Source organism: Poromitra crassiceps (assembly GCF_964638095.1).
Source record: "Poromitra crassiceps genome assembly, chromosome: 2".
Taxonomy (NCBI): domain Eukaryota; kingdom Metazoa; phylum Chordata; class Actinopteri; order Beryciformes; family Melamphaidae; genus Poromitra; species Poromitra crassiceps.
The window spans coordinates 40,016,829-40,033,893 of record NC_139624.1 but is presented as its reverse complement, the minus strand read 5'-3'; the positions used below and the strand labels follow the sequence as shown (position 1 = coordinate 40,033,893).

The window sequence follows — 17,065 nt, the reverse complement described above, 5'->3', positions numbered from 1 at the left end:
CTGAAATATTGCATACATGTCACACACACATCATCTCCTGATTTTAAATGATTTCTGCTCCTCCCTCAAACACGTTGTCAAGCTGCTCTCATTGATTTTGAGCTTATTGTTGTAGGAATCACAAGTGGGGAATCCTGTCTTCTGCGTTCACTCTGGCTCTCTGTCTGAAAATCAACCAAACATCTCACTTGTTATGTCTGAATTTCTTTCAACAGTCATCAAATCACTTAAAGGACAGCTTTGCCGATTTTCAACCAGCTTTGTATCATGACAATGTGGGTAGTACTGTATGTGCAAACGAGCAGTGTCTAACCTGCACGGCTTCATTCACATGTACTTCCATCTCCAATTGATGCACATCATGGAATGGAACACATGTTGTGCTTGAGGGCTGTTATTCAAAACTACAGATTTTTTTAGATCGTTATTTTTTTAATGCGCGCATCCACGGAGAATCACATTGAGAGGCTTAATGAGTGTTAATGAACCATACCAGGTGACGGGGGTGGAGTTTCTGGAGGCAGACGAATGGGGGATTTCTCAGTGCAGGCACCATGGAGGGAAGGTAAACATTGTTCATCTGAATATACCCATGTTGTAATGATACAAAGCTGATTGAAAAGTGGCAGTCCTGATTTAAGGCTAATATTTTCCATAGATCTTCGCTCACAGTTTATGCATTCCCTCCTCCCAACCTCAAGTGACATCACTCAATATGAGGTGCTGCAGAAATACACCACTCAATATGAGGTGCTACAGAAATACATCACTCAATATGAGGTGCTACAGAAATACATCACTCAATATGAGGTGCTACAGAAATACATCACTCAATATGAGGTGCTACAGAAATACATCACTCAATATGAGGTGCTGCAGAAATACATCACTCAATATGAGGTGCTACAGAAATACATCACTCAATATGAGGTGCTGCAGAAATACACCACTCAATATGAGGTGCTACAGAAATACATCACTCAATATGAGGTGCTACAGAAATACATCACTCAATATGAGGTGCTGCAGAAATACATCACTCAATATGAGGTGCTACAGAAATACATCACTCAATATGAGGTGCTACAGAAATACATCACTCAATATGAGGTGCTGCAGAAATACATCACTCAATATGAGGTGCTACAGAAATACACCACTCAATATGAGGTGCTACAGAAATACACCACTCAATATGAGGTGCTACAGAAATACATCACTCAATATGAGGTGCTACAGAAATACATCACTCAATATGAGGTGCTACAGAAATACATCACTCAATATGAGGTGCTACAGAAATACATCACTCAATATGAGGTGCTGCAGAAATACACCACTCAATATGAGGTGCTACAGAAATACATCACTCAATATGAGGTGCTGCAGAAATACACCACTCAATATGAGGTGCTGCAGAAATACATCACTCAATATGAGGTGCTGCAGAAATACACCACTCAATATGAGGTGCTACAGAAATACATCACTCAATATGAGGTGCTGCAGAAATACACCACTCAATATGAGGTGCTACAGAAATACATCACTCAATATGAGGTGCTACAGAAATACATCACTCAATATGAGGTGCTGCAGAAATACATCACTCAATATGAGGTGCTACAGAAATACACCACTCAATATGAGGTGCTGCAGAAATACACCACTCAATATGAGGTGCTACAGAAATACATCACTCAATATGAGGTGCTGCAGAAATACACCACTCAATATGAGGTGCTACAGAAATACATCACTCAATATGAGGTGCTGCAGAAATACATCACTCAATATGAGGTGCTACAGAAATACATCACTCAATATGAGGTGCTACAGAAATACATCACTCAATATGAGGTGCTACAGAAATACATCACTCAATATGAGGTGCTACAGAAATACATCACTCAATATGAGGTGCTACAGAAATACATCACTCAATATGAGGTGCTACAGAAATACATCACTCAATATGAGGTGCTGCAGAAATACATCACTCAATATGAGGTGCTACAGAAATACATCACTCAATATGAGGTGCTACAGAAATACATCACTCAATATGAGGTGCTACAGAAATACATCACTCAATATGAGGTGCTGCAGAAATACATCACTCAATATGAGGTGCTACAGAAATACACCACTCAATATGAGGTGCTACAGAAATACATCACTCAATATGAGGTGCTGCAGAAATACACCACTCAATATGAGGTGCTACAGAAATACATCACTCAATATGAGGTGCTACAGAAATACATCACTCAATATGAGGTGCTGCAGAAATACACCACTCAATATGAGGTGCTGCAGAAATACATCACTCAATATGAGGTGCTGCAGAAATACATCACTCAATATGAGGTGCTACAGAAATACATCACTCAATATGAGGTGCTGCAGAAATACATCACTCAATATGAGGTGCTGCAGGAATACACTTGCTCAAATCAGCCAGAAGCCTCTTGACCTTTCACTCTATTTCATTCATCTGATAATGCTTTGAGATTGACTATTAGCCTGCTGAAGTATCCTGATCATGTGACCTCACATTCTGTTCCCTTCTGATACGTGGAGCCAAGCAGAACTTGAGATCATCTTATCAGGATGGGTTTAACCAGGCTAAGATTGACTCGGGATGCTTCCACAATCGCCCAGTCAATCAACATGGATGTGTTTGTGAGAACAGCATTAGAGAGTTTATTAAAGTAACTGAAGCACACACTCCACTATGTGTTTTGCACCTACACTTACCTGCCTGGACAGTATATACCCATGGGAGCAGATAGAGAGTGGAGAGAGCCACTGGCTGACCAGTTGACTTGTGTAGAAGGTCGAAGAACCAGTCGGATTTGAAGCCTCTTTTTCCCCCCTAACACATTCTGACTTACAACTGTTGCTTAAAGCATTTTTTATGCATATTCTGAATTCAAATGGTCTCCTGAAGTGTTTATCGCAAAATGTGTTTATCTACAGTAATCAAGCCCAAAGGGGCACTTGAACTTGTGTGCAAGTGTGTGGCGAAGTGAAAAGACCACCGTCTATAGAGTCTAGACCGTGACAGATTATGGGCGGTGACAGTTGGGTCTAGACTCTAGACCCAACTGTCACCACCCATTATCCTCAGCAAAACAGAGATGCTCCTGCGCTGATGCATGGAGACTCACAAACATTGAATAATACATTCAGTACTCAGCAGTGGGAGGGTGCGTGGCAAACTGGCCATGTACTGTATACCAGAAATGTCATTTTAATTCAGCTCAGTGTTGTTGTTTTGTTCCCTCTACTGACGTGTGCATGCTTACAGGGACGCATGTACGCACGCACACACGCACACACACACACACACACACACACACACACACACACACACACACACACACACAAAGATGAACACCATTTAGCATTCAAAATACACTAAAGCCTTTCTCTCTTGGCGTAAACATGAAGACACATACATAGTCCCATTTGACCTTTGCCCCTTTCGTCAGGGACCCACCGTCCCTGACAACCGCTGCCAAAACTCCCCCTAATGAGACAGCCGCATAAGGACGAGTTGTGGGATCTGCAGGAGGGGTTTCATTATCAAAGTGTTACCTCTGTGGCATTTGATTAGGCAGAGAGGGATTTTGGACATGGGTTGTCATCCCACTGTTTGGGAGAGGGAGGAGGAGGAAGGAAAATAGACAAAAATAAATGTTATCTTTGTTGTTGTTGCGGTGAACAGTTGTCATGATTTGATGCACAAGGAAGTGGTTCCCAAAGTGTGGTGACGGGACCCCCCAGTGGTCCTATGGGGCGATAGTTACATTACACTATTATTTAATTCGTTTGAAGTTGGGACAATAAGTCAGTGTTATGAGAATGTGGATTATGATCAGAGCTTTCACTCCCCCCCCACTGTTATCCTTCAACCAACAGATACAATGCTGTAGCAAATCATATCCAACAACAAAAAACCCTCTGAGATGATTGAGTCGCTCAGTCAAATCCTATTAAATGGGGGGCGGCTGGGGCTTGACCTAATGTGTATCTGCTTGAGGGGATGTTGAGAGGAATTGTTGGGAACAGCTTCTATACGAGGGATCAGCCGATCAGCATCTTGGTAAACAAACGGCGTCACTATCGCACATTTTTATTGAATTTTCAGAAAAGAATTTCGGCAAAAGAAAATGCGAAATAATATGCATTTTCATCCGCTGCTATTATGCAAATTATAGAGCTGTCAATCACCTCGTGTTTGAGGCTGTCTGAGCTGCTGATCTGCTGCTAGACCCGATACGTGCCCTCTTGCAGGCAGGCAACGACCAGCTCTATTAAACACATCTAATGTTATTCATTTAAAGTTTCTTGATGATCTACAAGTAGACAAAGGGACCATAAAATAAACTTTCTGGATTACCAGGTGCCGCTCTTCAACTCGGCAAGCATGACGTTGGAATCCACGGAGCAGATAGTAACTGAATACAATTTCATTCAATTCTAGAAGTGAGTCGCATTAAAGTTATTATCCCAGTCTTCTTCTGTTTACCACGGGGGCTAAAAAGTCGTTCATCCCGATCGCGACTCTTCTCGTCCCTGGCACCTCAATGGTGGAATGAGCTTCCACCTTCAGTCAGGACGGCTGATTCCCTCTTTCGGGAAAAGACTAAAGACACACCTTTTCATGCTCCATCTGGGCCCTTCTTGAACTTACGTCTTTCTCTCTCCTAAAAAAAAATAAAAAAAAAAATACTAACTTAACTTTACCACTATTCCTTCAGATGTTGTAGTTGTCATAGACTGTTGCATAGTTGATTGCTCTATTGCTGACAAAAATGTGTTATTGTAAGTCGATTTGGATAAAAGCGTCTGCCAAATGACGTAATGTAATGTAATGTACCACGGTGGGTATTGTACTGCTTTTGAATGGAGAGACAACAGCAGAATATTGCTTACCGGTAATCTGTTTCCACTGCACTTATCACATTTTCCTTTTATCGATACACCCGACTTTTCCACCTCCCTCAACCGTGAAAACTTTTTTGCGATATTTGGAGGTTTTTGCAAATTTTGCACCGTTTCTACTCAGTTATTTTATGCGCAAATACATTTTTTGCATAAAAACAGGTGGATGGAAACCCGACTAGCCACTGGGTGGAAACAGGGGTTACGCGCAGCTCGAGTACACGCAGCAGAGTGAGGAGTGGAACGGAAGTCGTGGCCAGGACAGTCTCATCGCATAGATGGCAAATTATATTTTAGAGCCACAATATTGTTATAAATATCAACAACTAGCCAACAGATATCAAAGCTGGTGGGCTTATGGAAAGAGCATGACTCGAACATGACCGTTATATCAAACTGGTCATTCAATGGTGTTTTATTGCCACACAACTAACGTTAGCCCACAGCTAACAGCTAGCTATGTTCGGTTCCAGCTAACAGCTAGCTATGTTCGGTTCCGGCGCCTAGTGCGAGTGCATGTATTTACATAGGGGGAACGCGCATGGGGGTGGATTTGCGTGTAACACCCGGGAGAGACTCCCGGAAGGCAGGTGTTTGTTGTCGTTGTGACGTCATGCTGATTCCTCGTATAGGGAATCTCCCATTTTCAACCAGCAGAGCGTTCTTTCATATTCCCATTTAACTTTGCATTGTGATGCCGCCTTTTGCCAAGGAACAAGCATCAATAGTTGAGTTTGTGCACATATACACACTGCTGAATGACATCCCCTCTCTGCATCTCTAGAGACCTTCATAATGCTCCATCAATTAGCAAAAGCAGAGATTTGGCCATCTATGTCCCACAAGAAGCTCAAGGGTAGATACTTGCACCAGAGGGGCTAAACACATTAGCATGAGCACATTGCTCCTTCCAGAAATAAAGGACATGCTTGCAAAGCACTGTGACAGAACTGAGTGTTCTTACTCTGATTAGCTAATCAAATTAATGATGTGTGATCTTATTGTGTATCTGCAACAATATCAGTACAACAGGTCTAAGATTTTAGGCATATTGTTACCCATATGCCTAGTGATGTGGGATATAATGGAATGTGTGATTCGAACATCAAAACACACAGCGGTACCTTTGCTAAGCTCTGCTTTTGCGCCCATGAACAGACTTTGTTCTGCCTCTCTGATTCTTGTGACTGTCTCGTTTAATTTCACAGTAGAATTGATTCAATAATAATAATAAAAAAATCACCGCCCTCCCTTGCCCCCGTCAAATCTCCTCTCTTTCTGTGTGACTTGAGACGCTTACTGCCATACATGCAAGCAGGAAGAATTGGATTTGATATTTCCCAGGGGAAATTAATAGTACAGTGTGTTTCTGGACCAGGTACAGATTAAAAGCTGGGGCCCCATTATAAACCCATTAACCTAGTCATTAGGACTAGATCTGGGACAAGATGGAGTAGGTGGCTGTCTAATTTTAGCACAACATTGTGTCACAGTTAGCCCTAATTCATACTTGCAGGTGCTGAGAGGAAATGAGGTGTTTCCCTTGAAAAACCTATTCCTGTATGAGCAGTGAGCACCCTCATTGAGCTGCCATAGGGTTAGATGTCGTGAATTAGCATGTAAGGCTGATATATGATCTGCTGTCATTTCTGGTGGCATGGCTTTGTCCTAAGTTATCACCAGGGATGGAATGGAAATGTCTAACCTGATGCTGCCAGTCAGATGGTTTGTTTCACAGCACCATCTGGGAACTTGATCTTGGAAACCGGTTAAAAAGGGCGGGCACATGCCTGTTCAGGGCGGAAGGGAACTGGCGTGATCCTCCCATGTGCTACGTCCTGCCGGTGAAGCTCCCTGCCGTCAGGTGAAAAGAAGCGGCTGCACATGTATTGGAGGAAGCATGTGTGTGTCTACCGCTCCCTCCAGATCGGCAGAGGGGGTAGTGACCGGGGCAGCAGGTGTAATTGGCTGAGTACAATTGGGGAGAAAATGGGGGGTGAAATCAGAACAACTAAGTAATAATAATAAATAATATAAAAAAAAAGGGCGGGCACTTTCCAAAAAATACTTGGAAGGTGATTGGCTGAACCATCTGTCTATCGCCGTCTGTCATGGGCTAACATCCAACTTCAACCACTTAGGTCCGCCCCCTCCTTCCTTGGATGCTGATTGGTCGAGTGGTTCGGATTCAAACCAATAGTTTGAAGCGTGGCAAGATGGATTTGTCGCATTATCGTGATCTTGTTCTTGCGCCAATTCAGCTGAGGCTAATGCTGATCATGCAAAGCTGGAAGTCTAAAGTTGTTTTAAAGATGGACTGATATTCTGTGTTTCTCTGCCTCCCCCTCCTCTTTCAGAGACTGGCAACAGAAGCAGAGAGGTTTCAGATGGAGCACCAGTGGAGCGACGACTATGAGGTGAGCGAGAGGCTGAAGCCACATCTGATACCTTCAGGAATCCTGGCTGCATTACAGACAAATCAAGCGCTGTCGTGATCTCCATACGAGAAAAGAGGGGAGACACATGTTATTCATGATCCAATATGATTGTCATGATTGGATGGCAAATCTCATTACAATGACAATAGCACCATAATGACTTTAGATAAGATTGAATTTCATTATTCTACATAATAGGCTGAAACAAGCAGACACGCTTGTGATGAACTCACAGACACACATGGACATACAGTACAACTGATGCACACACACACACACACACACACACACACACACACACACACACGCATACACACACTGCTCACTTTCGGATTTCCTCCATTAAATTATCCTCTCTCAGAATATCGAGAATAGATTAGAAGTGAATGTACTATGAACCCACTATTATTTTACTCATTCAATTACTTTGCCAGAGTGCTGGTCCAGTGAATGTAGAGTAATGCCAGTAAAAGCCATCATTTCAAGGATTAGACCATTTTTTGCTGCCAAAATGGAAACTGTCATTTCACGCGTTCATAACCAGTCGATTGGGCTACTGTAACTCCCTGCTCTCTGGCATCAGCGAAAAATCCCTCTCCCGCCTCCAGCTCATCCAAAACTCCACTGCCAGGTTTTTAACTCGGCCTAGGAAACATGATCACATTTCACCGATCCACACCGATCTACACTGCTGCCTGTTGCTTTTAGAATTGCTTTTAAGATTTTATTGATTACTTACAAAGACCAGAGAGGCCTTGCCCCCAAACTATCTCTATCAGATGTCCTATTGCCCTATGTCCCTTCCCACTCCCTGAGATCATCGGATGCATCGTTACTTGTTGTTCCAATCTGGACCTTAAATATCTCTCCAGCATTTTAGAGTGGCATAGGTGTCGTGTGTGGAGGGCTCTGAATACTCACAGGTGCACACAGACATGTTCAGGAGAAAAGATAATGTTGGGTCAAATCAAAAGTCCGACACAAGGAATAATGTGACACAGGGATGATCCTTTGCTGTCAGGGCTGCTACAGTCAACTTTGGAACGACTTGCCTGAGGAGATCATGGCTGCAAACTCTATCTCATCTTTTAAATGGCTGTTATTATTATTATTATTATTATTATTATTATTATTATTATCATGCCCCTCTCTTCACAATGGCAGTTTCGCTGTGAATTACAATGCAATATTTCAGCTTTTTATAGCCCGCTATGCCATGCTCTAGCCCTGGCCTTTTCATAATGAATGCAAATTGCAAATTCCCTTCCTCTACTTTGTAATGAGGAAAGCCTCACACTTTTGGCAGCTATTTAACAAATGACAAATGGCATTGGGTGTACATTCTGTGGTGGGAGAACTTCAGAGAAATTCAGATTCACCATTTAGCCTATTAGCAAAAATCTTCAATGTGGTTACCCAACCCTTAATGATTCTTTTTCATTAAAAAATTCCCATAATTCAACTTCCTGTATGCTCCCTTGCTCTCAGAATATGGGGAAGGAAATGCCTCTCAGGGGATACTCATTCATTTATCCACTGTATTAGTCGCTTGTAGTCTTGAGTTTGATGTTCAGTTGGCTCGCTTGGCTAGCGATGGTAATTATTATTTTTCATCAATTTTAATGGGATTTCTGCAATACCTGAGCCAATAAAATCTCTCTCCAGCATTTCAGAGTGGCATACATGTACAGTAGGTGTCATGTGTGGATACGGCTCTGAATACTCACAGGTGCACACAGCCATGTTCAGGAGGAAAGATCATGTTAGGTAAATTTCAAAAGTCCTATGCCAGGAAAAATGACAAGTTATTGATGATCATAGGTAGACTATCCACTGTTCTAGCTGGGTAGTTTAAAGAGTGTGGTGCAGGTAAAATGAAATGAATTTAGAGAAAAAGGTGGCATTACCGTATAATGCACATGCTAAAAAAAGCCAGATAACACCTATGATGTCACTCAGGCTACGTACTTAGTGTAATAATAATAATATACAGTCAATGTGTGCAGCAGAAAACTTTCCAAAACACCAGACGTACGATAATTATCATTTTTGAATGATAATTATTGTATTTGTATGATAATTGACCTCCAACAATGATCATTTTGACCCTCTGGTACAATAATTCAACACTGCCCAGAATGCATTTCGGCACTGAAGCAGCAGAGAAAACTCTGCGCCGCCATGTTTTCCCCACTAGGCAACTATTTCATTTTCGTTTGTTTGGGCTCTATCTATATGGCACTTTATAAAGTTTTAAGAATGAATAGTTTCAGTAGTCAAACATAACTAGTACTAAAACTAGATGACCCCCAATATGCAATCGGTTTTTCAAAATAACACCTATTTGGAAATATAATTTTGGAGAACCATGCCGACCAACCATCTCAGCTGATGTAAGCCGGCTCCAGAATGGTCTCAGGGTAAGTAAGTAAATAAGTATATCGTCGGAGACGGACGGACAGATGGACGGCGTACGGAGGTAATGATCCGAGGGCACATTTATTGTTATTGTTTATTAAAGATGTCACAGGTTTATGTGGGTTGTTATGTGCGCGTGTGAGATGCTTCACAAAAAACAGTCTAGATCCAGCTATGTGTGGGGGGAAAACAAAAGAAAACCCTAATTGCTACATAAAAGTCCCACATATTAATGCAAAGTGGTCTCTAACCTGCACCATGCTCTTTAAAGGAAAAATCCACCCTAAATCCACCCTAAAAACAAATTGGCCTATAACTTCATAGATTAATAGATTGTTTTTTTGCTTGGGTTTGTTGAAATGGCTATAGTGTGAGAATTACAGGACCAAGGCAATGGTATGGGAAACACTGTGATCCTGAAGTTGAATTGAAACGCATTGTCCCTTATATTCTATGCACTGAAACTACAGGAAAAGCCTTTTCAGGCCGTTTGGAGCAAAAGTAATGTGCTTGTCTTCATTGTAGTGTAACTGCCTAATTCAGCCTGTCACTGCACTGAAACTATAGAGTAACTGTCTAAATCAGCCTCTCAGAGCACTGAAACTACAGGAAAAGCCTTTTCAGGCCGTTTGGAGCAAAAGTAATGTGTTTGCTTTCATTCTAGTGTAACTGCATAATTCAGCCTCTCCCTGCACTGAAACTATAGAGTAAAGTGAAGTGTCCTAGCGATTGGTGATGTCATTCAAGCCCCTCCCCCTTTCCCGATTGGCTATATGGAGGCCTTCCACAGCTTCACAAATTCAAATTTCGTCTGAGCTGGGGCTTCCTCAGGCTTTGTCACCTATCAGGTTGAGACTGAGAGAGCGAGAGTCTCTTGGCTCTGCATGATGGCAGTGACAGTGGGTGTGTCAGATAGAGAACTCCATGGCCTTCTAAGCCTTCCCACAGCTGTAGTGTAACTTCAGACGCCTTCAGGTCAGCCTCTTGCTTTCAGCTTAGCCCTGCATGAACCTGTTGTACCCTCGTCAGCGCCGCCCGCGCACAAAGTGTGTGTACAGAATGTCACCGGCTCTGTCTCTGTGCACTCCACATTACTACACATCAGTGTTCATCATGTGTGTAGTCCTGATGAGGTGTGCGTTCATCATGTGTGTAGTCCTGATGAGGTGTGTGTGTCTGCGTGTTTCCACATTACTACACATCAGTGTTCATCATGTGTGTAGTCCTGATGAGGTGTGCGTGTCTGCGTGTTTCCACATTACTACACATCAGTGTTCATCATGTGTGTAGTCCTGATGAGGTGTGTGTGTCTGCGTGTTTCCACATTACTACACATCAGTGTTCATCATGTGTGTAGTCCTGATGAGGTGTGTGTGTCTGCGTGTTTCCACATTACTACACATCAGTGTTCATCATGTGTGTAGTCCTGATGAGGTGTGTGTGTCTGCGTGTTTCCACATTACTACACATCAGTGTTCATCATGTGTGTAGTCCTGATGAGGTGTGTGTGTCTGCGTGTTTCCACATTACTACACATCAGTGTTCATCATGTGTGTAGTCCTGATGAGGTGTGCGTGTCTGCGTGTTTCCACATTAACTACACATCAGTGTTCATCATGTGTGTAGTCCTGATGAGGTGTGCGTGTTTGTGTGTTTGCTGAAGTTTACAGTAGCTTGATGTACACAGTCCAATTAATGGATCTGCATCTTTAGTGAACCACAATTTCTGGAAATACTATTTGGTGCATCCTTTCTGTGTGTGTGTGTGTGTGTGTGTGTGTGTGTGTGTGTGTGTGTGTGTGTGTGTGTGTGTGTGTGTGTGTGTGTGCGTGCGTGTAGGTGTGTGTGTGTGTGTGTGTGTGTGTGTGTGTGTGTGTGCGTTCGTGTGTGTGTGTGTGTGTGTGTGTGTGTGTGTGTGTGTGCGTTCGTGTGTGTGTGTGTGTGTGTGTGTGTGTGTGTGTGTGTGTGTGTGTGTGTGTGTGTGTGTGCGTTCGTGTGTGTGTGCGTTCGTGTGCGTGTGTGCAGTGTTTCCTCCAGGATTATTGTCTTCTTCTTTTTTTTGCACTCAAGGGGGGGGGGGGGGGTGATGGACCTACTGTTTTACAGCAGAAATGAACATGTTTACAGCCTGCTTTTGATCTCATAGCCTATAGCTTATTTCACCACCTGCATTGGGTTGACAGACAGCACTGGCAGCAGCCAGGAGAGCTAAGCTGCCTTAGAGGAGCTGGTAAACTGGCCTTTATACTGAGGAGTGAGTTTCACCAACCTACTCGCTACCACTGGGGACTCACTAATCCTCACAGTCATTCGGTTACACCAACTGTACAGTGTAACAGGGGTGAATTTTTATATCACTTTTTTATATATCCCATTTAGAGTAAAATAGATGATTAAAAAAACAATGTTTTGGGCAAGATTGACAGGTTGTGTGTCCATTGATCACGCAGCTCGCCGATCACGGACCAATAGCAGGTAGCACTGTGGCTCTGCTCGCCCAAATTTACATCATTTCTGGGTCCAAATAATCAATATGCTAATGGTCAGGATGAGAAACCAGAGGTTTCAAAACGGGAGTCCTCAAACCAATGGGTGAGGTCACGGTGGCTACATCCATCTACAGTCTATGTAAGTCTATGTACTGTAAGTCTATGTCGTTTTCACCTACAAATAGAGACAATAACAAAAGTGAGTGGGGTGTGTGATTGAGAGAAACCAACAATATCTGATTTGAGATATTACTATTGATAATGTCTTTTATGATATTTCATAAAATTCTGAAGCAGCGACAAGAACATTTAGCAAAATGTGGAAACGGAAACTCTGTCGCGCACGTGTGCGTGTGTGTGTGTGTGTGTGTGTGTGTTCCCTGTCACCTTTGATAACTGGGACAGTGCTACTGGGCACTTCTCCCTGCTGACTTAAAGCACTTAAACTCAATGACTTCTACTATGGCACCACACACAGATGTGTCTTTGTTCAGTGTTGCATAATGACTGGGGCCCCATTTACACCTGTTATTAAAATGTGATAATATCTGTATCCGGATAATTATCGATCCTAACATGTCCTTTATGCTTATACCTAGTATTTAGCTGTGCTCTTTCTGTCTGAATTCTGTTCACATTGTGATCAGATCAGAGTAGGTGGGCAGAAAGAAACGTGACAACAGAAACAACAACGGGTGTTTTTTGCCTAAGCACAGTTTGCAGCTGCTGTATGGTTACTTCAGTGACTCCTTCACTGTGGTTAAAAGAGCAATGTGTGATGGGAGCAGATCGTGCTGGAGTCCTGGAGTGGCTGGCAAACTTCAGAGTGACTAATTACGTTTCTGCCCAGTGAGAGCTACAAACACACTGTCCAGACTGAGGCTGAGATTGAACACACTGTCCAGACTGAGACTGAGATTGAACACACTGTCCAGACTGAGGCTGAGATTGAACACACTGTCCAGACTGAGACTGAGATAAGAACACACTGTCCAGACTGAGACTGAGATAAGAACACACTGTCCAGACTGAGACTGAGATATGAACACACTGTCCAGACTGAGACTGAGATATGAACACACTGTCCAGACTGAGACTGAGATAAGAACACACTGTCCAGACTGAGACTGAGATAAGAACACACTGTCCAGACTGAGACTGAGATAAGAACACACTGTCCAGACTGAGACTGAGATAAGAACACACTGTCCAGACTGAGGCTGAGATAAGAACACACTGTCCAGACTGAGACTGAGATAAGAACACACTGTCCAGACTGAGACTGAGATAAGAACACACTGTCCAGACTGAGACTGAGATAAGAACACACTGTCCAGACTGAGGCTGAGATTGAACACACTGTCCAGACTGAGACTGAGATATGAACACACTGTCCAGACTGAGGCTGAGATAAGAACACACTGTCCAGACTGAGACTGAGATAAGAACACACTGTCCAGACTGAGGCTGAGATTGAACACACTGTCCAGACAGGCTGAGATAAGAACACACTGTCCAGACTGAGACTGAGATATGAACACACTGTCCAGACTGAGACTGAGATATGAACACACTGTCCAGACTGAGACTGAGATATGAACACACTGTCCAGACTGAGGCTGAGATATGAACACACTGTCCAGACTGAGGCTGAGATAAGAACACACTGTCCAGACTGAGGCTGAGATAAGAACACACTGTCCAGACTGAGACTGAGATAAGAACACACTGTCCAGACTGAGGCTGAGATTGAACACACTGTCCAGACTGAGGCTGAGATAAGAACACACTGTCCAGACTGAGACTGAGATAAGAACACACTGTCCAGACTGAGGCTGAGATAAGAACACACTGTCCAGACTGAGGCTGAGATAAGAACACACTGTCCAGACTGAGGCTGAGATAAGAACACACTGTCCAGACTGAGACTGAGATAAGAACACACTGTCCAGACTGAGGCTGAGATAAGAACACACTGTCCAGACTGAGGCTGAGATAAGAACACACTGTCCAGACTGAGGCTGAGATAAGAACACACTGTCCAGACTGAGACTGAGATAAGAACACACTGTCCAGACTGAGGCTGAGATTGAACACACTGTCCAGACAGGCTGAGATAAGAACACACTGTCCAGACTGAGACTGAGATTGAACACACTGTCCAGACTGAGACTGAGATTGAACACACTGTCCAGACTGAGACTGAGATTGAACACACTGTCCAGACTGAGACTGAGATAAGAACACACTGTCCAGACTGAGGCTGAGATTGAACACACTGTCCAGACTGAGACTGAGATAAGAACACACTGTCCAGACAGGCTGAGATAAGAACACACTGTCCAGACTGAGACTGAGATTCAACACACTGTCCAGACTGAGGCTGAGATAAGAACACACTGTCCAGACAGGCTAAGATTGAACACACTGTCCAGACTGAGGCTGAGATTGAACACACTGTCCAGACTGAGGCTGAGATCAGAGTGACTCATTATCTTTCTGCCCAGTGAGAGCTATACAAACACACTGTCCAGACTGAGGCTGAGATTGAACACACTGTACAGACTGAGGCTGAGATCAGAATGACTCATTATCTTTCTGCCCAGTGAGAGCTATACGAACACACTGTCCAGACTGAGGCTGAGATACGAACACACTGTCCAGACTGAGGCTGAGATACGAACACACTGTCCAGACTGAGGCTGAGATACGAACACACTGTCCAGACTGAGGCTGAGCAGCACATTTTCTTCTCCTTTTATTAACATGCATTGTTCTTATCCAGATAAGATATTGAGATACAGATCACAATTTAATACCAGGTGTTAATGGGGTCATAGTGTACACACACCCACGCACGCACACGCATCAACACACACACACAAACACACACACACACACACACACACGCGCACACACACACACACACACACACACACACACACACACACACACGCATCAACACACACACACACACACACACACACACACACACACACACACACACACACACACACACACACACAGATCAAAGGGAACCCCCTGATCAGAGCAGAGCAAATGCAACACACACACAACACAACATGCCCTAGATTTTTCTTTTTTACAATCCCTCCTTGCTTGCCCCCCTTGCCTCTCTCTCTCTCTCACACACACACACACACACACACACACACACACACACGCACACACACACACACACACACACACACACACACACACACACACACACACACACACACCCCTCTCTTGTACACAGTTGGTGTGATGGTGTGATCTTATACATGTAGTGTGATCATCACCTCTTAAGGTGCACATCATCTACAGTAACATTTGGACTTATGCTTACTGTACTCTTATGCTAACTACTCGCCAACACTCAAAGTGGCGAAGCAGGGAGCAGACACCAAAGCCCGTCACAGTTTACACTGCTTAATTGCTAACAGTTTACACTGCTTAATTGTTATTTCAAATGGCCCGGCGCTAACTGTTTTTAAACTACAGCAACACTAGTGGCGGCGGCTGCAGGAGTCACAGACCTCTTTGAGTTTCTGTCCTGTCGGCTTGCAGGTGGTGCTCCGTTGCCCCGGGGAAACCATATGTCAGCAGCTCGGCTAGCTCGTTAGTGCCCTGTTAGCCCTGTTCACTGACAGGAGGCCCAGGAGTGTGAGAGCAAAACTACACTACTTGCCTTTACTGAGCCTCAGTGTCAGAAAACAAAACGCTGAGAATAAAGCAATGAAGCCAGACTCAAATATTGCAATATTAGAAAAGTAGCCCAGAAAACTAAAGCATGATAGGCTTCCTAGCTCCATGGAATTTGGCTCCATTTATTGTGATTTTAGATTCAAATTCAAACCTTTTTGTTGTGTCTTTTTTCTTTCTTTCTTGGGCAGCCCACCAGTGTGGGAATTACATGGAGGCCATGGCCTCCGTTGCCCCTCCCTCTGGCCGTGATGCCCTGAGATCCCTAAGGCCACCTTGGCAGTGCCCTGCTACCAGCCTGCTACTGTCAGTTGCTTTAAAAGTGTCAGTGGTCTCAGTTTAATGTAGCCTGCCCTATGCAAAGGATGTGTCATTGGCTCATTTTAACACACATTAATGAAAAATCGCTCTTCACGATGTCAATAGAGCAATTGCCTTTGTGCCCTGGCATATGGCTTGTGCCTTAAAAAAGAAAATCGATGCCGAAGGCCAGATGGTCTTGCCCCTAAAATGACGAAATTCCCACCCTGCAGCCCACTCATCTTTAGCATAAGTCATATTCTTTATTTAGACAGTTATTATAAAGTACAGAGGTAAAGAAAGGGACAGAAAGCTGGCACACATTTGGTTACAGAGGCAGAGAGACTTCAACACTCACCTCTCTGAACACGTTCCTCTGTATTTTAAAATGCATGTGTATTTCCTCTCTTTATCGATTCGTTGTTGCTGATCCTCTCTTTTTCTTTCAATCTCTCTATTCCTTGCAGATGGACAAAACTGTTTACTTCAATGCCAAAGAAGACGTGAGTACACTTTCGATGCCACCGTTTTCCATGTTGGGTTTTGAGATCCATATGTTTGACAATACCCTCCCCAGCTCTGCAGTCATTATTACCATGGCAACACATCCGAGAGTAAAGGTTACTGATAGCCATGGGAGATTGGGAGAATCACCCATATACCTTAACTGAACCACCATGGTACTGTAAGTTCAGTAAGAAAGGCACAAGAAGTCATTACATAAGGCTTCATCTGTATTTACTGTACAGTATGTGTGCGTGC

General features: G+C 43.5%; 1 protein-coding gene across 1 annotated transcript in view; it reads left to right on the top strand.

Annotated features, from left to right (window-relative positions):
- The window catches only part of cacna2d1a (calcium channel, voltage-dependent, alpha 2/delta subunit 1a), a 205,242-nt gene that overhangs the window by 80,508 nt on the left and 107,669 nt on the right, over positions 1–17,065 (top strand). Inside the window, exons 4-5 of the mRNA XM_083658048.1 lie at positions 7,311–7,370; positions 16,771–16,806. Coding sequence (XP_083514174.1) covers positions 7,311–7,370; positions 16,771–16,806 — 96 coding nt within the window. The remainder of the gene's footprint in view (positions 1–7,310; positions 7,371–16,770; positions 16,807–17,065) is intronic.